The sequence below is a fragment of the Haemaphysalis longicornis genome, unplaced genomic scaffold (genome assembly GCF_048455015.1).
Source record: "Haemaphysalis longicornis isolate Haplotype H1 unplaced genomic scaffold, Haemaphysalis longicornis Haplotype H1 scaffold_251, whole genome shotgun sequence".
Classification (NCBI taxonomy): Eukaryota; Metazoa; Arthropoda; class Arachnida; order Ixodida; family Ixodidae; genus Haemaphysalis; species Haemaphysalis longicornis.
Window position 1 is genome coordinate 293,377 of NW_027526315.1, and position 24,687 is coordinate 318,063.

Here is a 24,687-nt window from a genome sequence, read left to right on the forward strand (position 1 = left end):
CTGCTCATCGACTAGCCTCTTTCGATATCTCTTCCCCTCATGCATGCCTGGTACAAGAGTTCTCTACAGCCAATCCTCGCCGATATTAGTGCTACACGTTTTGTAGAGCCACTGAACAAACACTTCTAATGCTTCTATGATTAGGTTTTAGTGAACAATGAAGAAGAAGTCTGAAGACCACGCAGCCAGAGCGTGAAGAAATCGGATCACAAGGCGAATCAGGGGATGGCTGCAGCGCGCTGGGCGAGAGAGGCTTCTTTTGCAGAGGTTGAAACACAGGCATCATCAGTCACACCGCATCAGTCACACAGTACCCTGATGGGCGATTAGAAAGATGAATTCCCTCAGTTTCTTCCGAACGACAGCTTGCCTAAATGCCCTATTCATGGAAAGCCGATATTGCCGCTACGAGCCGTCGTTTATTGGAAAAAACAACATTTTTGTGTGTTTCCGCAGGGGAAGTCTTTTCCTACCTTGTGGAAACGGCTTCTTACACCTGTGCTACACGGCCGTTATAAAGGCCTTCCGAAGGCCGTTGAACCAAGTGTCTATCGAGTGTCCCATTGTAAATGCACAGGGCGCACTTGCAGGCGAGCGTTCAATTGTCAATTGAAAGTCGCCGTGTAGCACAGATATTAGACTTGCGTCTCCTCGTTGCTCATAAGCCAACCGCTGTCTAGTGATGTCTGCGTAGTTGATTTGAGGAACGTTTAATGGCGAAACCTTGGCCATACCTTCCTCGGTGAGAGCAGGGGACTGAAACAAATATCTGTCTCTGTGTGGGTTTTGCGTCCAGTGCTGTGATTGGGGCATCTTTGTGTTTGAGCGAAGAGAGTCAGTATCTCATATAACTACGGTGTTGTTATTTTGTCTGATAATAAACTTGCATAGTTTACCATCTTTTTGCTCAATAAGACACCGAGTGTCGCCGGATACTGCCATCAGCATATCCCATTTACAGCAAAAGTAAAGCCCGAGTAAAAGATACGGTGCTAGGGCCCGCGCGCTATCAAATACCATTGAGCACGTGGCAGCTTACGTTTTTATCGTACACTGCTATGCTGCCCTGCGGAGCCTCTCGCTAGGAAAATGTGCAATCCATCGACAAAAACTTGCGCTGTAACCGGATATACCAACTGTGATTTTGACCTAAAAGCGCAAGAGTCAGGCGAGTCTCACGCACCGAAACCCCCACAAAGGTTGGTCCTGTTCAAGGTTGTTCGCGGTGCACGCGTCTCCTCGAGGAGAGCGCAAGAAGAACAGCCAGCTGCTATACCAACCGAAAAAAGTTTGCGTTTATCAATTGCACCTGTGGCTGTGAGCGTTCGCTCTTTGTTGCAACGCTTGTGATCGCAAAGTAAGTCGCAGAAGCTGCCCTCACAGACACAAATATGGGTGAAATGCTGCCCGAAATATTTGGGGGCGCGAATGTAGTTCACGTTTTCCGTTACATTTCCAGCTTATACAGACGCAGCACCACGCCTTAAGGGCTCTACAAAATCAGATTCTGCCAATCAACTTTCAGTAAATAAAATATTTCTAGGGTTCTACCTTTGTTTCACTGCGTCTTGAATTTAGTAGTATTGTTGGAAAAAATTCGGCGAGGAAACTGTACGTGTATAAATAAGTAAAACCGAAGAAAGAAAAGGCTGGAGAGTACATCTACGTTTAGGACTTAAAATACACGAGGCGATAGCGTTACTTCGGCGAAGGGAGTAGGGGAGGGACGCTTTGGAACGGAGTAACAGCAATTGCCATTTCTACTTTCCAAGCACTTAAGCTCAGTGACGAAAGCAAGACTTCGGAACAACGGCCTTTACCGCCGCGGAACAGGAAAAACAGCGGCCATCTCCGCTTGTGTGGCTTAGGATGTAGGTGTGAAAAGTTATGGCTGCGGGATGTTAGTCAGTTTGAAAGCCAAGCCGACAGTGTCGTTGTTGAAAAGTGTTTTTGCTGTAGCGCCGTGTTGCACTGAACGTTTCGGTTTTTTTAATAAGAGAGAGGGAGAGAGAATACCTTTGTTGAGTAACATATGGCGCGAGTTTGGGGAAAAGGGGTATAGGTGATATAGCACAACAGTGAAACAGAAGTTCAGAGCCCCAGATGAAGCAGCTTGTTCCCTTGGACTCTCATTCAGCTCAAACTTATCTTGAAGAAAAAAGCTCGTCAGACTAGTCTCTCGTGTAAGTGTAAGTGGAATATGCAATGTTTGAGTCAGTCTGCTGTGAGCACGCCGTTTGATATGACCTCATACCGTGCAAAATATTGAACGTTTTCATATATTTAGCACAGTTTAATGATAATGTCGAACTTTTCTTACCACACATCTTCACTCCTCTAGATTTTCGGGTATATATGTTGTTTTTTACCCTTCGCAAACTTGGCGGCAGGAGAATGATGGTGTTCCTATTCATACTATGAGAAGCTCTCCACATTTCCCGGTCAATGGAGTGTAGTAGTAGTGGTCGCAGGCAGCAGGGTATGCGATTTCGAGTGAATTCTGGTAGGCTGCTTTTTTGGCTTCCAGACCTTTGTGCACGGGTGTTATTGTAAACTGAACGTTCATCTTTGTGGTTTGGCGATTCTTTCTACAGTATTTAGGTACTCTGTCTGCAGTCAAGTGCCTAATGTTCTTGTGAGCGTATGTAATGATATTCAAGGTATATAGTTCCCGTAAACGGATCACCAAGAGGATGACTCCAATTTCCGCCATTTCCGTTTGTGTGTGTAGCAGGTTCATGAAGGCGCAACGATTGCAACGGTAGTCCAACACGAACATGTTTCGACCTTCATATTTTGGAAGAGCCCGGCATCGGCGTAAGCTCTGTTATCATGGTTTTGGAACTTTCTTCTAATAACTTTGATCCTGGCGTATCGAATCTCTTTGTGGAGGTTTGTATCTGTTTTGTTAAACACAGAGGGAAAGCGTTAATAAAAGCCGCCTTAATTGTGACATGTTTGTCCCGGAATCTGCCCGCTAGTTCTCCGGAGGTGTGTCTGTCTTTCGTAATTTGAGCCTTCTCAATTTTGTTTTTCGCAGACGCGTCCTATGAGCTAGCAAAGTCGCCACTATGATTTCTTCACAGATATTTTAAAAGGCCAAAGTTATGAACCTTTTCGGTGATAGTGAAAATTGGGAGGAAGTTGAGGGTGGCCCTACTTTCTGTTGGGGTGGTGGTGGTGTTTACTTGGGTTTTTTTTAAGGGAGGGCAAGTTTGTGTTACGGCAGGCTGTACGATATCTGGTTCATGGCCAGGGCACGCATAGGTTTTGTTTTTGTTTTTATTTTTTGTGCTTGCCCCTGCATAGATGTTTTACAATCTGGGCCAAATGGTCAACAATGTTCTTTATTGTGGCAATTGGGATATCAGCGCTGCCCCTTCTCTGTAGGGCCATGCCAAGGATTCTACCGTGGATGTTCTCTGGGATGACACCCTGACCGCATGGCGACACCCACCCTGTGCAGGATAGAGTTGGAAGCGGTGACAGAGCCGCGAGAATGATGAAAAAGTAGCTGTAATTTGTGTAAACAAGCGCCATATACTGGGTTCCATTTCTTGGCGAGATATATTTGAGATGTTTTTCGGTCATAACTGTAATCCCAGTGTGTAAATATGAACATTTATATCCATCGGTTGATTGATTATAGTGGTTTGTTCATAATGCGCCGTAGTGGAGGGCTCCGCATTAATTTTGATCACCTGGGGATTTTTAACGTGCGCCGAACTCTCGAACACATGGGCGTTTCAGCTTGTTGCCTCCATCCGAAAAGCGGCCACCACGGCCGGGAATCGAACGCGCGTCCTCGTAATCATCAGCACGACGCCCGACCCACTGAGCCACCGCAGCCGGTATAAAACATTTTTTATACCCACGGTGGGTTTTAAATAAATCAAGTAAAATAAAGAATTTATAGGTACATAATGTAGAAACACTCACTACAAGCGTTTTCTTATATTGCTATGTTGGTTTATTCAAATATCTATGAAGCGCTTCCCTTGCGTCCTAGCTCAATCAGGGTCCAGCTGTATCGCTTTGAGACGCTTGTATGGCTTTTTCGCGAATGTCCGCCCACAGCTCCATAAAGGAATACGTCTTCTCTGCTTGTCGAATCTTCACTTCCATTTGCCTAAGCAACTCTGGCGTGAAGTATTCCTTCCATCCTCCAACCTTTGCTTTCCGGACAAGGGCGTACTTGTTTTCGTCACCTTCGTAACCTTCTTTACAAGTAGTTCGCCACCTCGACAGCATTTTGTCAAACTCCGTCTTAGAGTTTGCAGCCAAATCGAAGACCACAACGCTTCGCATGTAGTCTGGCGTGGACCTCTCCAGCAACTTCTCGAGCAAACCTTCGTCCTCTTCCAAAGCTTTCCTGTAAGGCTCACCGAGGAAATTCGCCAGCCTAAGCACCATCCCACGCGTATCCATCTTCAGCTGCTCGTATGTAACAAAAAACACGTTCGGTTCATTCCTCAGTGCGAAGCCCGACGCCACGTGCTCGAAGTAATCGCCGTACCCGAAGTCTCCTGCCAGAAAGGCGTCGACAAATTGACCGAATGTGGCATCCTGAAACTTGTAGTGACTTAGATTAGTGACCATATGGAATAAAGACACGCAAACGTCCCAGGGATTCCGGGCCACGTAGATATACTTTCCTTGTTCTGTTATCTCGTAGCTGGAAAGCGGCAAATGAGTTAAGAACGTTCTGAGTGGCAGAGGCGATTTCCAATCTTCAAAGTTGAGGTACTCAAGGGGTCGATAGTTGCTGGAATATTCTTCGAAGCTGGGGACCGTTTCCCCACCTTGGAGGATCAGCTGGGTGATGTACTGCACCCAATTTGTCCCACTTTTTGGATATGTCGACTGCACCACGTCCCCGGCTCCGGCCCTGAACTTCAGGGCCTTGCGCAGTGAGTCGGGGTCTGCGGCAACGCACCTGGGTATGCCGTCGATCACCTGGTACGCAGGCCTTCTCCGTTGCATCATGCCGGTGTTTGCTGGAAAGAATAGAGATGGCACAATGAACATGTGCAACCGAGTAAATCTTTAGGGGGCAAAAACACCTGCGCACCCTCTGAGGTGTAGGAGAACCTTGAAAACTTCATGTTAGAAAAACAAGCGCCCGGCCTTTATATGGTCACGAGCAGTTTTTCATGCTAGAGAAAAGAGCCGTAAATATCAAATGGAACAGATTTTCCCACACACTAAATAACTCCAAACCGGGAGTACGTCTGTTTTGGACACCCTAAAAAATCTTTCCTTACCGACCTTTACTGGCGGTAATATCTTACCCTAGAGGTTTAAAAAATTCGGAATAAAGGTAATTAACAGACCTCTCGGCAGTGGGAATTCGTGGAACAAATACGGTGTAATTTGTAACTACTAGTATACTGGTATTACTGCAAAAATCCTGCAAGAGCAATCAGATAGCCTTCTATAGTTGTTTCCCACAATTTGGAGTTGAAACGCCTCATTCAATCCTACACGCCTGCGATTAAAACCGTTGAACACGCTGCGAAGTACTTCTAGCGTCCCACTTGAGGTAGGAAGCACTTTGCGCGCGCTCTAATACCTGTTGAAACGTGACTAAATTACATTCACATTGCGAAAATCCAACCGGAGGGATACTGCACGCATACTAAGCACAAAAACGAATGCAATGCCTCCGGCTTGCTTTACTGCTGTGCTGTTGTATTTTTTGCGGGAGCGCATTCCTTTGTGCGCATCTTCTATATCTGCCTCAAGGCCGATTTACAGTGCGGAAACACACCGGGAACATCAACAGACCATGAGAGCCAACAGTACATCGCCTTCTCGACGAAATCGTCCAAAGCCACATGTTCCTCAACAGGCTGTTACACTGATCGGACACATAATAAAACCCCAACCAGCAACACTGTTGGCTCGGTTCGGCGGTTTTAGGACACTCGTGGCGGAGCATTAACCAACGCATGTTGTCAAAGCCTGCACCTAGACGTGATTTATTGCATTGCATCACAACAAGGGAATGTTTCATTTAAAGAGCACCCACGATAGAAGCTTCTTATTACGAATCTGATCGGAAAGCGAATGGACACGCCCGAAATACTAAATAATAGCTTAGGTTTAACACTTATAATCCCAGTTACCATGAGCGAAAGCAAAGACTGTACACGCAGTGTTTTCTAAATGCTTGCCTCCGCACGAGATTTCTCCGCCTGCTGTCTGCATGATTGCATTCATCCGTTCGTTTGCGCTGAAGGGCCACCAAAGACCACCGTGCCCGAACGCCATCGATGACGAGACTGAGAAACAAGCGCCTTCGATGCGGCTCGAAAACCAGCTCATCCGTGTGCCTCCATCGTGTTTTTCTCTAGTTACAGTGAACTAGAATACTGTAAGAGTGAAAAAAAAAGGCACAGGCAAGTCTAAGCCAGAAGACCGGAAATCCGCTAGGGGCGCTGCTGTGAAATGCTGTGGGGAATAATGGTTTTCATGACAGCAGGACTGACGCAGAGTCAATCCAGCATGGTGAATTACCCGGAGTCAAGGAATATAAATATTTGGGAGTATGGATAAACGAAGGGGAGGAGGAGGAGGAGAAAAGCGAAAGGAAAGGCCGAGAGGTTATCCAGGCTGAGAGCCCGGATTGCTACTCGGCACTGGGGAAGGGGTGTTCAGGGGATAAAAGAGATGGCAGGCGAAAAAGGGGGTATAGGAGCGGGGTCGCGCACACACTTTAGTCCCTTCGTGGGCACTAGAGCCTCTCAGCTAAACCTGTGTCCTTCATAAAACGCAGAAGTGCTTTTGTTGCCTTCTGCGAAGTCGATTGTAGGGATCTTTGTCCTAGAATAGTCTCTAGCTTGAACTCTTGATTGTCCAATCTTCTGAGCTCGGCTGCCAAAACGCGTCTTTCCGATGAATACTCGGGGCAACAACAAAGCACATGGTCGATTGTCTCTTCAACCTCGCAGGCGTCGCAGTGAGCACTACTGGCCATCCCGATGAGGAAGGAGTAGGCTTTCGTGAAGGCCACTCCCAACCACAGCCTACAAAGTAAAGTAGACTGTGATCGAGTCAGCCCACACGGAAGACGACGCTGGAGTAGAGGGTCCTGGTTGTGGAGTCGCGGGTGCACAAAGCCCGGTGTATTCCATTGAATAATGGAGGTCCTCCGCGCGAACTGACGAAGGAGCCTAGCGGCATCAGTCCTTGCAAGCGGAAGCAAGATGGTCCTTTCACTGTCATGGCCTGTCCGGGCAGCTGCATCAGCCGAGACATTGCCGGTGATTCCACAGTGACTTGGCAGCCACTGTAATACAATGTTATGGCTTAAGAAGTAACGAGGAGCAACCTAAGTGTAAAGGAAAGCAAAACGCCGCTATAATGAAGGATAGTGCTCTTTGGGGGCATAACAAATATGAAGTAGTGAAATGAATGTAGAAAAGGGTAATGGTTCCGGGCCTTACATTTGCGAATGCAGAACTCTGCTCAAAATCCGACGCTCAATCATGTCTTCAAGTGAATGAGAGGACAGTAGGCCGTTGGGCTTTAGGCGCGCATGGAAAAACATCTAACGAAGCAGTGCAGGTAGATATGGGCTGGGCTTCGTTTGAAGTTCGCGAAGCTCAAAGTAAAATGTGTTTTTAGGGGAGGTTGAGAGCTATGGATCAACGTAGGTGGACAGCTAAAGTTTTTAGGTACCTATGAATGAAAGTGTGGACACGCAGTGGCTAAGGAAGACTAGAAGGCGAACGATGAAATTACGGAAAGAGCAGTGGAGAAGCAGTGAACACAGCCAAAGTAACCAGAAAGAAAGCAAGGCAGACAGAAACGAATAGATGGAGAGAAAAAATGGAAGCTAAAACGACGTTAGAGGTGTACTACAAGGAAGAGAAATTGAACGTCAGAAATGACAATTTCTACCATCATTCCAAGGACAGTGCTTTGCTTTGTGAGGCTAGAGCAGGATGGTTAAGAACTAAGAGGTTTGTGGAGAAGTATGCAAAAAATAGTGGACTATTCGTGGTCGGCGGAAAGAAATAAAAACTATGCAGCACATAGTATTAGAATGTGCTGGTATCCATCCAAATCTACATAAGGGAGATATTGGTCTTCCAGAAGCCCTAGGATTTAAGGGTACCACAGTGGGAGTTAACTTCAGGGTTGTCGAGACTGCTAAAGGAACGTTAGAATGCTGGTGCACGAAAGGCAGAGAGGGGAATACGGCTTAGGACAGCGACCACCTCTGACAGAAAAAAGTATTTTGAACCTGCCCTAAGAGCAGCGCTAGAATTAAACGAAGATTATAAAACATAGATATATTAGTCTCTTTGATAAGAGGACACGCCATTAGCTTGTTACATAGGGGATACCATTAGCAATTAAAGGATTAAAACAGGCAAGTCGGTTGCTGACAACCAAAGGCCCGATTCCTATGCAGGGCCACAAATCATATCATCACCGTAGGGAACGTAGTGTAGTGGATAGAGTGTCCGCCTTCCAGTCGGCATTCATGGGTGTGAAGCTAGGTGCAAAACAATTTTTTTTGATACGCATGGACAGCACAAACAATTTGCTTAAAGCATACTTGTGGTGATGTTTATACATACTGTTTTATTTCGCAGCTGTATTACGTAAGGGTTTCATTCATTTTTCGATGCCCTCCGTCGCGGTCACTGGACGTCGCGGCGTCCCTATGGACTTCCCTCCACGTCTTTTCCTATTCCCAGAGACAAAGTTTGATCTCTCTTTCTCTCTCGATGTCCTCACATCAAGATGCGTTGCGGCAATGCCTACTATACACGCGTCTTTTTGAAGAGCGAGGCGTCAAATACCGCGAAGCGTTCGTGGCTGTGCGTTTCCTTTTTGTTTGCGTGCGTACTTATAGCGGATCCAGAGGCTCCAAATGCGTTTGAAGCGCGAACCGTTCTAAAAGACGGGCTTTAACCCAGCAATAACTTAAGGAAAGAAGCAGCGGTTTAACGCATAGGAGACTGCTGGAAAGCGTTTGTAACCATAACGCGTAAAAAGATCTCCATACAAATTTGGAGAACTCAGGGAATATCCAGGTGTTCCATATAAGCGGTAATTCAGAACATAACAAGCATAGCAAACAAAAATAAAGCACAAAACTACAAAATCAATTCAAAACGTTAAAACCCTTTGCTTTGGAGTTGGTGTGCTCTTCAAGTCATCTCATCGCTTTACCTTTTGTTTTTCTAAACGAGGATCCTTTTATTGGCGCTCTTTAAGCGCAGATGTCTTTCGCCGCTAACACAGATGTTTTGTACGATCACGGATAAAATTGTGGTAAAAATAAGTGTCTAAGACCTCTTTGTTTGCATCGCTGTCTAGAGAAAGATAAGTGTCGGTCGTCATTAGGATGCGCGTGTCAATATTGCATCCACCTCGGAGGAAACAAAAAGTATCGGTAAGCGGGGGCGAGCCCTGCACCATTCTTCCTTCATACGACAGAGCGCACCCTGCTTTGTGCGAATCTGTCCTGGAAAAAAAAAAAATGCGCGCGCCTGCGATGTGACGTCAGCAGAGCTAAGTAGTCTGAATACGTGTGTGCGCTGAGCCTACGCCGCCTGTATAAACATTGCCTAACGCGTCGCCCGCTTTCCAATGGGAATGGCAGGGACTCTAACTTCAGACACTAATCCGGTATGTGGCGCGCCCCGGCGGACGTCCCGCCTTACGTCAGTGCTCGCGAGTCGCGAACACTGCACCCACTTCTACAGAGTGTGCCTGTCAGCTTGTCGACGACGATGATGATGATGATGATGATGACGATGATGATGATTATGCTTAGCGGTTTTCCCTTTGTAACGGGGTGGCGTTGCACAGCGGCCTTAGTCGTAACCTCGCCAAAAAATTTAAAAACTTATAAATAGAAAATAAAATAAAAAGAAAATACCTTTACACCTTTATGCCTCGAAGTTGTCGCAGCGCCGCCTCGAGGACGCCAGAGAAACTGTCAACTATTTTGCATAGTTTCCGAGAAGCGGCGCTGGCTGGCGGACATGAAAGCACGTAGGAAGGCTACGGAGCGGGAAAGGGCAGGAGAGAGCAACAGGAGAGAGGCTGTTCGGCCATTTTTCCCTCACGCGTTAGGCAAGCATTATACAGGAGGCGTTGGCTGAGCCTTTGTTGCGGCTAAAAAGCCTGCGCGGCCCGCCGTTCTTTCCCCTTCACTTCTCTTTTCTCCATGCGAGAAGGGAGGCGGGCTAGGAACGTCACGAAAAATGTAGATCATCTCGAATGAGAGTTTGTTAGACGAGGCCTTCTGGGCGTTTTCTCCCGAGCGCAACTTTAAGAAACAAAAGCAATTCGAAATGGCAGTTCACTGAAATATTTCAGTTTATTAAAAGTAGGCGCCTTTGGGAGGGGAAGAGAGGAATTGGCTTTTGGGGAAAGCGTACAACCTTCTTCTCTGCCTACGCCCTGCTTAATCGCTTTGCCGGAAGAAAGGCCTATGCGACGTTCAATTACGAACATAAATTTAATGTGTAGCATTCTTTGCTGAGTACCCCCGCAGCCAGGACCGTGTAATACACTGCAATTAATATGCATATGGGGGGCAGTGGCATATTTAAACGTTATAATAGCACAAATAGAGGTAATTGGTTGGACAGCATTTTGAAAAACCCAACAATAACAAACGTGTAAAAAATAAAATTTTCACAAAAATGATCGCATAAAATAAAAAAATGCAACTCATACGTCTCCCATCCGAAACGAAGAATGAATTAAAAAAAAACCGGCAAAATAAGGTCATAAATATGAATCGAAAATAGCGTAACTCTCCAGAACGCCTTGTATCTCCAAAAAAAATACATAATTAGCGAATTAAAGGCGCTTCATCGCTATATTGCTATACATTACATCGTTGGAAAAAATAAACAAAAAACTTGAGAAGAATAAAATAAAGCAACGTGTTTCGCTAGTAACGAACTCACTCTGCACAAGTGCTGTAAGAAGGACAAGCATTAATAGACAATTCTGCAAATTTTTGCAGATTTTTTGCTGCCATTAATCATCATAAGCATTCAATCAGTCGGTGTTTGACACAGAGCATTTGCTTCTATTCATGTTCATGAGTATCTAAAAAAGAAAATGAAACATTTGGATGCACCAGGATTCGAACCTAGAGAGAGCGTGTCGCAGGCGGTGACTGTATCTACTACACACTTTCCCCTTTAATCTAAACAGAACCCCCAATGTGCAGAAGATTTAGAGAACAGCTCTTAGTTCTCAATACCTCACAGCCTTAGACGGCGCGAGATAGGGACACTTTCCTGGTATGTACAAAAACAGAAATAGAGGTCATCCGTATTCGTCCTTTGAAGACCAACCAATGTTCCCGAACAAATGCATCTTTACCAATCTCGCTGGAAGCAAATTTTAAAATTTCAGCTGCTACCCCACGGGACCTGAGAATCTGTCAGTATTGAGGGAATTGCTGAAGATCCAAGAACCATCGCTGTGACCTTCATCTACCGTCAGTGCATCTTCAAAGTTTACACTAGGGCCCTTTAAACCAGCATATTAGGCTCTTTTTGTTGCGCCATACTCATAGCAATCGTGTTTTAGACGCTAACACAACACTTCATGACCACTGAGCACAGTCTCGGCGCTCTTTGGCCTTGCATGCACTTAGGCCCTAAACATTCGTAGACATGTACACTCGTTACATTTTTTCATTCACATAAGCGTTTCGAAGTAGAAGTAGAAAATTTACAACATTTCGCGTTGTTGGCGCGCAAAGGAACATATTTCCTTTGATAACTCTAACACGGCTTTTTTATCTTCATTCTGGTTTTAATTTCGCGCCTGACAGACAAATGGTGATGCGTAAAGAAATTTACGGCCACTTCCCCTACTGAAAGCTGTACTCCCTTTCAAAAACCACACCTATTTCGGCGCGGCTGGCGCGGGAAATCGGCGCGATTGCTGCCCCAGATGCCGGAAACGAACTTCGTGTGATCCAGGGAAATTTTAAGATATGCCCTAACAGTTATGTGACCAATGCCGCCTCCAACTTTAGCACATACATTACTGCTTGTGCACAGGTACCGTTCGCGAAAATATACGAAGGGGCCACTTACCTGTTCTTTTTGTTGATGGGGGTTTCATTTACTACTCCAGGATATTCAATTTTCTAGTTCACATAGACCAGTGCCGGATAATGGATCGACATCCTACTGTCTGGAGCTTGCGCGGTCAAAGATAAGACCGACATTCCGCAGAGCAAGTGCAATTTCGTTCCATCCCTGTGCGCTTAGCCAATCCCCACTGTCGCGCGATATCATGCCAAGAAGTCTTATTGTAAACGCTGGCGTTGATGCTTCTCTCTCCCTCCGTTTCCCTGTTTTCCTTTCTTGTTTGTTCTGGCACTTCCTTCGGTTTGTTTTTCGGCTTATCGAGGCACCGAAAACATTCCGTGTAGATACCCTGCTTCTGCTGCATATGAACTGTCTCGAAGGACGCGCGTCAGACGTCACGCCGTTGCGAATCCCCTGGTCTCATATCTGGTGATCACGCATAAGCGTTCAGACGAAGCCCACTCGAATTCTTTTGCCGTTATCTCCGCTGACTATGGTTCGGTGCATGGAGTAAGATAAAAGGAGACCGCCGACTGGGGCCCAGAAAAAAAATTGGCCGCATATCTGCTCCTGTCGTTGCAAATGTCAACAAAAGACGATAGTCTTTGCCGACATTTGCCAAGTAAATGCCTCCCTTCGCTTTCCCGCTCACATCTCATGTTGTTCGCCTTGCTTCGCGCTCCTCCCAAGGTAAAGACGCCAAAGGTTTCCCTAAATCATTTTAAATTTACCGCGTTCTACTGCTCCAGGTCGGGTGCCTCGATGCCAACGCTCCCGTACGGCGGAGACGCGCGTGAATCGAGGCGCCCTACTTCAACGTTGATAGAACCACGTTGCCCTACTCCCCGTGCGTTCCAAGCAGAACGTGGAACCTACCTAGTGGAACCTTTCGCCACTGTTACCGGTTGGTTCCTTAAAATGGCGCCAGGAGCTATAGTGGCGCGCGCGACAGCAGGCGACGGCGGAGTGAATTTTTTCTCTGCAGTTGATGGAGTATTTAACTTCGCAAAAATCAAGCATGTATAATTTTTTTAAAGGAACACTGCAAATATCACTTCTGTGTTAATTTCGTGTCTTATATTTGCGTAATGTCTTCTTCAACAATGTTGACAAGTATAAACATTACACCGGATTTAAGCCCGTTCTACATGGGGTGAATTTTGCCTGCGAATTCGCAGTTGCGGCGCCACCCGTGTGGCAGAACGATTTATTTTCCTATTTTGACTGCTGCGACATATTGCCAAATGCTAAGCGGCGTTCACAAGAGAAGTTCCACTCTTCCAAACATTTGGAAATTCGCCATAGCAACGAAAATAGAATGTTTTGGTGCACGAGCGGCGCCGCAGCTGCGAATTCGCAAGCGAAATTCGCCCCATTTAGAACGGGCTTTAGACGGGTAGATTTAGCTGTGACTATATACGACTATTGCGCAGGCCTTGGCCGGGTGGCTGAATCGAGTCACAGACAGACAGACAGACAGACAGACAGACAGACAGACAGACAGACAGACAAAACAGACATACAGACAGACCAAAATTTCTGGGTTTAAGTAGTCCAAGAAAGGCTATCGTCTTTAAAATCATTTGCGTTTTCCGACAATGTCACCGTGGCGCCGGCTGCCCAGCTTTCACTTTGGCTCTTCCTCGTTGGCACCCACTGTTTTCATAGGCGGTGGGATGTTAGAGTGGTGCCCCTGGCTGTGACATCACCTCATGGACTCGCACCGCGGTCATCTGCTACCCTACACATGTCAGGGGCAGTAGTGCCTGCGCTTCAAATCTCCCGCTTTGATGCTTGGTGGCATTAAGAACCGTTTTTCCAGTAATTCAGTTATTTTCACTAACTTCTGACACGTCTGAATAGTTTCAAGCTGTATCGCGCACAAGTTTGCAACACACGAGGAGAAAGAGAACAAGTTTCTTCAGAGCATCGGTGACAAGATCGCGTGTAACTCGTCCTTTCTAGCTTATTTGCAAGGTACAGTGCTCAGAGCTCCTCAATAATTATTCAAAGTGCGTAGGCCTCCACAAAGTATTTTTCAGGTGCTCTTATAAAGACCCAAGAGTGAAATGATACGCACCAAGAAGTGGACCGCTACACGCGCATCGCACAGCAGGAAATAAAGCGGCTCTCTTCTATTTCTTTCGTTGTTGCTGACTCGCATCACATGAATGTTTTTTTTTCTGTGCCCAACACATTCATTTTTCTCCACCTTCACAAACGTCTTATTTATTACGAGGTTTGCGGATGTTTGGAAGGCTCACATAGTTCGTGTTGACATTTTTTCCCGGCTGTAAGGCATACAGCACCCTCTTCACAATTTGGCTTTCGTTATGACTGCGTGCACATCTGCAGCATGCGTTGTTTATTCACATGCAAATGCCATTCGAAGGTTTGTGCTATACGCCACCACTAAACGGCGCAAACAACGTTGTCCACTACTCGAAAGCGGCTTTTGTGCTCCGAATTTCTATTCTAACCATTGTTATCATCGCAAACTGATTCTCAACCCGAAAAGTTATGACACGAATATGGTGTTGAAGGCTTGATATCACCACCACCATCTTCATTATCAACCTATCTACGCCCACTGTAGGGCAAAGGCCTCTCCCATAGATCTCCAATTATTCCGGTCCTGTGCTAACTGCGACCAATTTATCCCCGCAAATTTCTGGATCTTATCTGCCCACGTAACTTTCTGCTTCCCCCGCCACCCTTGCCTTCTCTACGGGTCCACTCTGTTACCCTTGATGACGAACTGTTATCTTGCCTTCCCATTACATGCCCACGCCCATTTCTTCTTCTCATTTTCTACTAATGTGTCCTTAACACGCGTTTGTTCCCTGATCCACACCGCTCTCTTCTTGTCCCTTAACTTTACACGCATCATCTTCCGTTCCATTGCTCGCTGAGTCGTCAATTTAAGCTGAAGCCCTTTTAGTGAGCCTCCAAGTTTCTGCCCCGTAGGTGAGTACCGGTAAGATGCCGCTGTCATACATTTTCTTCTTCAGGGACAATGGTAGGCTGCCATTCGTTATCTCAGAATGCCTGCCGAATGCACTCCATCCTATTCTTATCCTTCTAATTATCTCTGCCTTATGGTTGGGACCCGGGGTCACTACTTGGCCTAAGGAGATATATTCGCTTACCAATTCAATGAAATCGTTTTCGCCTGAAAGCATACTGCGTCAAGCAAACCCGCCGCTTCAGGATGTACCCCTCCTCAAACTGTTCAAAATAGATATAGCTCTTCTGCACACCCCCTATAAGCAGCTGTGCTTCCTTTCCTGAAACATTTGACCAAAAATGAGATCGTCGCTTGTTTTTGGGCAGTCGTCCTGTATTTCATGGATGCGAGCGGTGAAAGCTGCTTCAAGGAAGTAGCAGAGTCCAATCGGTCGTTGTTGGCTATGCCCCTGAGCAACGCCAAACTCAAGCGTGCATTCTCACAGATGAACTTGGTGAAATCGCGCTTCCGAAAGAGGATAAGAAATGAAACGCTGAGCGCCATCCTGCACGTTCGCCATGGCCTCAGGCTTCGAGGAGTCTGCTGCCGAGACTTCCAAAAAACAGCGAAGATTATGCAACTCTTCAATGCAAAAAACACGTAGGCTTCCGCGGAACTAGATGCCGCCATGAATTTTCCCTATCTGCCGGATGCCAGTGCGCTGACTGTGTGTAGTGCGAGAAAAAATACCGTTCAATCATGCACGCGTGATTTTTCATTTTGTAAAATGAATAAAATTAATGTTGTTTGTTCACCTTCCATTTGTATTCGTAGTATATTTTTTCTTGCTACACAGCAATTTTAAAGAATGAGAGTATTTCTTCAACTTCCACTTATTTTAGGCTTATTCGCCAGGGCGCCACCGCTTTTGAGGTCACGATAGCTTGTTTTCTCGGCGCTATCTGGCATCTCTGGCAGTGGGTAAACCCGCAGGCAGGCCGCTGTTACTTTTCTAGTTTCGGTCTTTTATTGCGCTAAAACAGGTAGTGGCGCTGGGGAAACACTCCCCCTGTCATTTTTTTTTTTCTTTCGCCTTCTCTCCGGCGTCATTGGTGGCGCGGAAGCGCCATTGCGGTCACCGCAGCAGCTGTTGCTGCCGAACGGCGCGGCAGCAAGGGCGACGCGCGTGTCATGCATTGGGAGATTTCTCGTGGGTGCTCTCTCTGACATTATGGTGCTGCAAAAGGGACGCCAAGAAGAACAGGATGAATCGTAACGCGACCACTCATTGAGTGCTGTTAGCAAAAGGTGAGATCCTCATTCGCATGCCGTGAAGCTGAGCGGGAGGACAAGACTTGTGTCGTGCGTGTGCTATGCTTGATGACCTGCAACCTTGTCTGTGTAGTATTGGGCATCAGTGTTTCTCGCCGCATGTCGCGCCCGCGCAATTAACGCGAATAAAGTGTTCAAGTGATATTCGAGCTGGCGTCGTTTCTGCCCAAGCGGCGTGCGCCGAGATGGCTGGCTGCGTGCCGGTCGCAGCGGACGTGGCCCCGTGGAGGCAGCGGAGCAGCCGTGGCCGGGTGGGAATCGGGGGGGCGGGGATCAAGGTGGAAGAATCCAACCAGCATTAGAGGGGAGAGAATCACCTCTCCCCCACGTAAGCTTCGCCCCCCTGGCACTGTTGCCATGACAATCAAAACGCCGTCAAGGCCAACATGGTGGCTTCGTTGCTATAGCCATAATAACGGAATAATGTTTCCCCAGGCTCACCAGGGGAGAATATGGCGCTAGTACCAGATTTAGCCCGGACGCATGGTTGAACGAAAAGCGACCGCCTCCTGCCGCAGGTGTGCTGGTGAGTGCAATGTCTGTCTCCCCGTCTCGGCGTGGGCCCGTAGCTCAATCGGTAAAACAACGGGCTCTCGTTTCGTTTCTCTATTTGTTCCAGGTTCGGTTCCTGGCGGTGCCAGTAACTTCTTTTATTTGATCGCGGGAGTTTCCCGTTGACACCAACGGTCGCGACGGAACCCTTGGGGGGCAGAAGTAAAAAGCTTCGCTTCAAAAAGCCAGACAAGCAATAACAAATTCGACACGCGGAATCAGCGCGCGTGGGCAGGTCGCTATCTATGAAGGCGGTCGTGGCTGATGATGACGCAACTAAGTTCAATCTGCCATCGGCGCACGAGCCCACCTATGTGCCACAAGGTGCATCGTCCTCTTCGCGAATGGAGATCATGGTGGTGTGAGTCCTGGCTACATCGATTTCTTGGGACAATAGGAACGTTCTGTAACCGCGGCATCCAAACCACACCAAGCAGACTTGAAACCAGGAACGCTACCGGGTATTTGAACAACGCTGAACAAATTAAAGACAAGCGTGCCACAACGTTTTTCACTAACACTAGGCCGTAACTCCGTCTGCGCCCTAACATCCGACAGCACGAACGCAAATGATCGCATTGGGTAATGTGAAAGGCAAACCACATTCTTTGTGTCAAAACGTATTCAGTGCTTGTCACGAGCTTACACGGCGCCTTTGGTACAGATAACCACTCATTCAAATGCAGTGGGGTCAAGGAGGGCAGCGAACGTTTCTTCGAGAATACAAAGCACCGCATGTACCGTAGTCCTTGCTGGCACGTGCCAGAGAAAGTGATGTCATGCGAGTAATAATGCCTTAACAAAACGCCCTCGAATAGTGAATATTATTGAATGCGAGGAAGCGTTTCGGCAATTCAAGTTTTTGCTTTCTTCGGGTACACTCCTTCGTAATTTTTATCCTTGGCTCCGACCTAAGTCCACGCCGAAATCAGCGGAGTAGGCATTGGGGCCGGGCTTGTTCAGCTTCATTATGGCCGCCAACATGTAACTGCTTATGCCAGTCGTTCGCTGACCAAAGTTCAACCCAACTACTCCGTGACATTACAAGAGCGCCTAGCGGTAATTTTTGCCACGCAACGCTTTCGATCTTACCTCTAGCGCCACAATTTCACCGTCGTCATGGACCATCACTTGCCGTGCAGGCATGTGAACCTTCGCAATGTTTTCGGCCGGCTTCCAAGGTGGGCCTTGCGGCTTCAAGAGTGGGATTTTACGGTCACCTACAAAAGCGGCCGCAAGCATTCCGACGCAGACTCCCTTTCGCGACTACCAATGGAGACAGCGGATGAGGAATATGACAACCTTGACCACGATCTTGCCGCCGTAAGGACAGACTTCCCTGACCTCAACAGGTTCAAGAGCGAACAACCTTCAACCACTGTTTCATTCTGCGCGGGACTGTACAGCACGGTGCCCGGTCTGCATTCGCGATGGCTTGAATTCTAAAAGAGGAGCTACTCGTCTACCGGCTCGAGACCCCAACTGCGGAGCACATGGTACCTGCTCGGACGCTTCACCGCACGCGCACACGCTGCTACTGGATGAAGATGCGTCAGGTGACGGAGAGCCAAATTGCGAGTTACCCCCAAATTCAGCGGTACAGGCGACCTATATATACGTGCGCTCCGCCTGGCAAACTCCAACCGATCCCTCTTCCGCAAAATACTTGTGACGTGCCCTGACTTGCTCGGAGGGCTACGTCTGCGCCGGGAGAGATGTTACGCTGTCCGTGTGCTTTGAGCCAGATGGACTGACCTGAGGAAGTGAAGAAGACGAAGTCAGCGGGCGTTTTTCGATGAGCTAGCTGGGTGAGGTAGAGAAAAACAAGGACATTCTTTTCGGGAGGCTGTCAGCCATATTGCGCGACCGCCTATCCGCCCACAAATAAACCTTCGCTACCTACACGTAACAATATATTGTCACGGAACACCTATGTGGACAATGCCCCATAACGCCATAACCCGTCACCGAAGACGACGAAGAGGATGCGGCTGGCCCGACCTATCATGGCCGCTTCTAAATAGATCGCTTCACCCCATCCCATTGTTCGTCTCATCATTGTCCTGGCGCCACGTAACATTTTGGTAACATGGCGCCACGCGTTACGTGGCGCCACGTGGCGCCACATTTTGGCCACGTTACAATATTTAGTAAGGTTTTTCTTAATCTCGCCCACCTACGCATGCAGCGCTTGAACGTATAGGCAGGCAGATCAGTGACACAGCGAACATGCGAAAAGAAAAACGAAAGAAGAAATAAAACAAAACATAACCCGCATATAGCGAATATGCGCCATCATTAAGTTCCATCCTTTCACAAGCACTGTGAGTAAGATCACTAACGAAATAATTGCGCAAGTGTGCTAACCCAATTATTCAATAGCAGAATGCCACGATACCAAGATACCACAGCGTAGGGCCCTTCCAGACGATATCTCAATGCATCCTGCAGAAATACAGCAGTAGAGAAAAGAGAAAGAACCCAATGATACGCCTACAAGTACACTGAAGGGTGAATATTTCAAAAGGGAGAAAAAAAGGAAAGCGTAACGTACACGCAGTAAGCAGAAAAAACAGAGGGAAGAACTTCTTGACCACGTGTATGGTGGAAAGCAATGATGCATTACAAAGCCGGTGTGACGCAGCTAAGCATCATAATCAGCTGAACCCAATTGCGAGATGCATGGGGTACTTCGATTTGCCATGAAAAGGTTTATTCACTTACATTTCAAGACATAATCTCCAATTTTCTTTCAACTAATTTTTTAATTATTTAATTAAGGCTACTGATGTTGGTATCTGATTGCTGCTGATATTAGGACCAAGTTTCACATGGCTTGCCCAATATTAGCAACCCTGCCGTGAAACAAAAATTAGGTGAAGGCCGTGGCATACACACAGGAGCTAGTTTGAACTGAAATTGAATTATCAACACGACACACATGTAAATAAAAACACAATAGCAAATGTTCCCCACGTCGCGGCGCGGCGCGCAAGTACACACCACTTAATAACCGGCTATATCATGTATGCCCATCCGACAGGGTTAGATCCTTTATCGTCAAGAAAAAAAAGGTCATGCTGACGCTTTCTTCTACGTTGCGTTGCATTATTGCAGCCTCAATAATCTTTTGCGTTAAGACCATAAATGTCAATAATATCCAGCAATCCGGGGAAGCACCTGCATAAATGTCGCATAGGATGGCTCCGTGTGAAAGGCCCCATCCGAAGAATCGTACTGAACACGCGTTAGTACCACGTCTTATCCGTGAAGCCACTTATATAGCACCCTGATGCCACGCTCAGTGCAATATTGGCGAAGCGAAATAGCCGCAAATAGTTTGCGGAAGCTCTCAGTCCTTTTCCTCCTCGAACAACGAAGACGGGAAGGCAGAATACGTGACGCGCACCAGGGTAGGTGAGGTGATCCTCGGTAGCTGGTTGGCGCGCCCATAAATAGTTTTCTGCTGCTTCGGCTTTTACTTCTCTGTTGTCGCCGTTCAAAATTTACCAAGGAAAGCTACGGGACAACACCCCGCAACTGCTGAGGGGTCCAGGAGACCAAGCACGATGGAGGAACTCAAGTGCTAACGAGCAACGAGGTGGGCGCAGAACAACGAGCTCATGAACTGGACAAAAACCGTGTTGAAGGAGAGCTGCAGCTCAATAGATGCAGTGGTGGCGTTACACAAATCAGTCAAAACGAATCAACAAATAACTGTGCCTAACCAACCCGTTTCTGTGTTAGAGCAAGGAAAATGTGACATCCCTGGCCGACTACAACAGCGTTATTGAGTACCGGGACAAGGCGACGTGATCAAGCTACAAAGCAGGATTATTCGTCTGTCAGATTCTACAGACGTCCTTTCGAGGCCCTCTGGGACCTCGGAATCTCCAGTCGCCGTGGCTTTGCCGAGAACAGGACCCTCCTTCAGAAACTGAGCATCGTTCCCTTCTGCATATGTGTTTTTAAATCAGCTTCGAGGTCTCTTGAAGAGCAGTTTCTACAAACACCAGTAACAGGTAATACTCAGTAGATTTAATTCAAACTTTTTTTGATCTCGGGGATGTTGCAGAATGTGCTAGTCTAAGGCGATTATATCATAAACGTGAATGGCACCGTTAACATAAAAAAGCGGGCAGCATCGTACTATACGCCCCGAGATTCACGACCGCTGCACCGCCTGCCGCCGCTTCTCCGCGGCGATTAACGGGAGGAGCGCTGCGTGGCTCATAGGGGCTCATGCAGCGTTTTGGTTCTCTTTTGCGTCTTGTCGCCTTTCCGCGCAGAAACAACTTTTTATGGTGCTGTCTGTAAGCAAATAGTAGGTTTAGGGCACTTGAAGAAACATTTGCGTCGTAGTAGAGTCACGGCCGCTCGATGGAAACTAGACCTAGTTTCCATCGAGCGGCCGTGGTAGAGTGCTCGAGCGCTAACAAGAGCTATCCGGCGATGCGGTTCTGCTGCGCTTCTAAGCTGCTCTTACGGGCGTCGGCGACGGCAACGGCATATGTATCACCACTGTCACTTCCGAATACTTCAGGAACCAATGAATTCTATTTTCGCCTCGGTTAGACCTGATACTGGCACAGTGAGAGGTTGGTTTCGTTTTGCAGCGCAGACAACGAATGCGCCTTTGTTTCGAGTATATACGTCGCAGAAAAATATGCTTCAAGTGATGTGATTACCCAACACTTGACAATAACTAGTGCCTTTTATGGGAATATAAGCCACGCGAAAATGTTGAGTATATTCCAAGGTTCTGGTTCGTTAAATACACACCCACTCACGCCTTATAGCAAGGACCAAGGAAAGTTAATAAAACCACGAAAAAATAAATCGTCTGCCAAGTCTGGAAGAAACAGAACTCGCACAGGAATAAAAACGCCAGTGCAGCTTCGGAAATGCTACAGACGTTTATCGAAAATTAAGCAAGGTAGGACTCACCGGACCAACTATGTACGCGAAATACACTGATATTTCGCAAGACATACGGGGGGGTGGGGGGATGGGAACGCTTATCTATAGTTCTGTAGAAATGCGGAGCGATATCAAAGAATGAACGTTTCGGTCAGGCAGTAAGATTTGGTAATCACACACACCAAGCTGCGCGTTCACTTTCCTGTAGCTTTTCGACTTCAACGAACAGCCCATCACTCGGCGGACGCATTTTTTGAAGTGTACAGTGTGTTCACAAGCGATAAAAGGTGTCGTTGTAATAGTGTGGAATGAAAAGGCCATCTGATTTATTCTTCAGGTTCGCTCTGCGGTATGACGATGTTATGAAGAAGCGTTTAGTCGCGGACTCGTATTACTCTATAAGCCCGTCTCCGCGCTGCTCGCGACAGATTATAGGTACCCTATGTATGTAGCAGATGATCGATTGCGAGCGTTCACCTCACGACAAGGCGACCCAGCATTAATTTTTTATTTGTGTGCTGATGCCCGCGTAGAATTTTGCATTATCTACCGCGCTTATTTCGTAGAATGTTCATGAAATTTATGCCACACTGGCTTGTCAACGGTAGTGATCAATATCTGAGGTACCAAGCGCCACTGGCGTCGTCTGGTGTGAGTGCTCCGCTAGATTATGTAAGCACACAAAACCGATTTACAAAGTAGTGTAAAGCCGCGGCATGACCATCTGAAGTAGCACTGCTTACGGAGATACTACTAGTAAATTTCCGGGCAGTGGAATTACAATTAGCTCCACGCATAAGCCGGTTTCGCGACACTGTCCGCGACCCACGTCTGGCACTTATACGTCCGGACCGAATGTACCGCACAAACGTCGCGACAGAAATATGTACACAGTGATTTCCCTACACCCCCCCTAGGGGGTGTGTAGACCCCCCTAGTTTTTCTGGACACCCCCCCTTGAATCCCCAAATTTCACTCTTGTCAGTCCTTGTATGGACCTTTTTCAGTATCGATCTGCGCATGCGCGGGCTGCCCGTCTGCTATTCTTGGCAGTAGCCTCGGGCAAAATAAACAAAAGTGCGCCCCCCCCCCCCGAGCTTGCTGTTAGCGTTGCACGTATTTATTTCCTTTTTGTACAACCGTAATCTTTGCAGAAGCTCTTTCAGCATGTACATTTAAAATTGGCAATTTGGCGAGGCGAAGCGCTACGGAAGCTAATCCTGGCGTTTTAATAAATCGGGAGCGTACAATCGGTGCCTGATTTATAAGTGCTGCATAATTCGTGTACCACCTAAACATTGTTTCAAGAACTCAAATTTCGTCACTGGCCCTGGCACCAAGTTCGAAAATGTCCTTATATGTGGAAAAATGGCGAGAAGTTAAAAATAAACTGAATACGGACCTTTCATGGTAAAAAATGAATTTCTCTAAATTTCTTTAAAAACAAGCTTTTCTAGTTTATGACCCCCCCCCCCCCCCCCCCCCCCAGAGTCATTGAGACACCCCCCTTGATTCGATGCCTGGGGAAACCCCTGAATATGTACACTCTCATAAATACACCACATTTGCGAAAAGAGGGACTGCTCCCCATAAATATGTATTTCCAACGCATACAAACGGTAAATCTCAGTCGTGAACGCGTCGCAAAAGCAGCGGCGACAGTGGTGAGCGGGCCGGAGACTCCCGCGGCTACTTTTAAAGCGGGCCACTAGGGGGATTTCAGTGGCGCCTCTACAGGCAGCGCTTGAGGCGTATACGCTGTCGACAGTAGTCTGCATTTTTCACATGCACTTTTAGTCGAACTTCAGACATTAGGCCAACAGCCCTCCAGAATTTTAGGTGCGGAGTACCTTAGGGCCGCACAATGTCAGTCCGCGTCCGTGCGCATAGCATTTACAATCGCAAAAAATCACACAGGCACCGGCAGGATTCGAACGTGTGTCTGACAGACCAGACAGCGTTAGTGTCAGTCGTCTCAGCCATCGGGCTACGACCGTGAGCTAGTACCGTACAGTCAAACGGCTTACTCCCTCGCCTGTAACGATGCGGAGTACCTTAGGACCTCGCAGTGTCCGTCCGCGTCCATTCGTGCGCACAGCACCATCGAGAGAAAACCAAGCGAAATTCCATTTGAGCCGTGAGTTGCAGTTTCATTTAGGGAATAATCAAGGCGCAACTCACGGCTCAAATCGAATGACGGTCGGGGCGCAAATCGGGTGTCACCCGGGGCGCAACTTGGATGTCATTTCGAGTCACCGTACTCCGCACCCTCGCCATCATCGACGGAGTAGAGAGGCTGCCATTTTTTTTAAATACATTCCGCATACATGATTTATTAGACTAAACGTGCAAATCTAAAGGTGCATTATTTTGCCGCTGACATAGCAAAGTTGACTGGTAACGTTATTTGCATTGTCTGCCGGGAATGTAAAAATAGGCTAAAAAGAATAAAAACGTTTACCTTAAACCTTATTCCTTAAAACTTTCTAAAACATATTTTAACCAGCTTAAACCTCACAACATCCACTTCCTTCGCCTCTCTTCTCTTCTTTAAATTTCCGTTCATCTGCCGCGTGGGCATTCAAAATGGGTTGCGAAAAACAAAACTTGTGTAACGTGAAATATTGCTGCAGTCATTTAAGCACCTAGTGTATAAAAGGGTTGATTTCAAATCGCCCGCCTAAGGCAACTACTGAGTCACAAAGGAGGCACTGCGACGTGATATGGCGTACATCCGGACGCAGCGTGCACTCAACCGCGACAATAGTCTTGACAAAGTTACGACATTCTCAGAACACCATTTTTTTTTCCAAACCACACCATATGGTGCTTGAAATACTGAAGACA

General features: G+C 47.2%; 1 protein-coding gene across 2 annotated transcripts; it reads right to left on the reverse strand.

Annotated features, from left to right (window-relative positions):
- Nucleotides 1–3,953: 3,953 nt before the first annotated feature.
- Nucleotides 3,954–12,284, reverse strand: LOC144172714 (sulfotransferase ssu-1-like). Of its 2 annotated transcripts, XM_077701330.1 has the most exons (3): nt 12,093–12,284; nt 9,902–10,026; nt 3,954–4,997 (listed from the first exon to the last, which is right to left on the reverse strand). In XM_077701330.1, the coding sequence occupies exon 3, from the start codon at nt 4,984–4,986 to the stop codon at nt 4,015–4,017; it is 972 nt and encodes a 323-aa protein (XP_077557456.1). In that variant the 5' UTR covers nt 4,987–4,997; nt 9,902–10,026; nt 12,093–12,284; the 3' UTR covers nt 3,954–4,014. The 2 variants fall into 2 exon arrangements, with proteins under 2 accessions (XP_077557456.1, XP_077557455.1); XM_077701329.1 differs by lacking the exon at nt 9,902–10,026.
- Nucleotides 12,285–24,687: the final 12,403 nt, after the last annotated feature.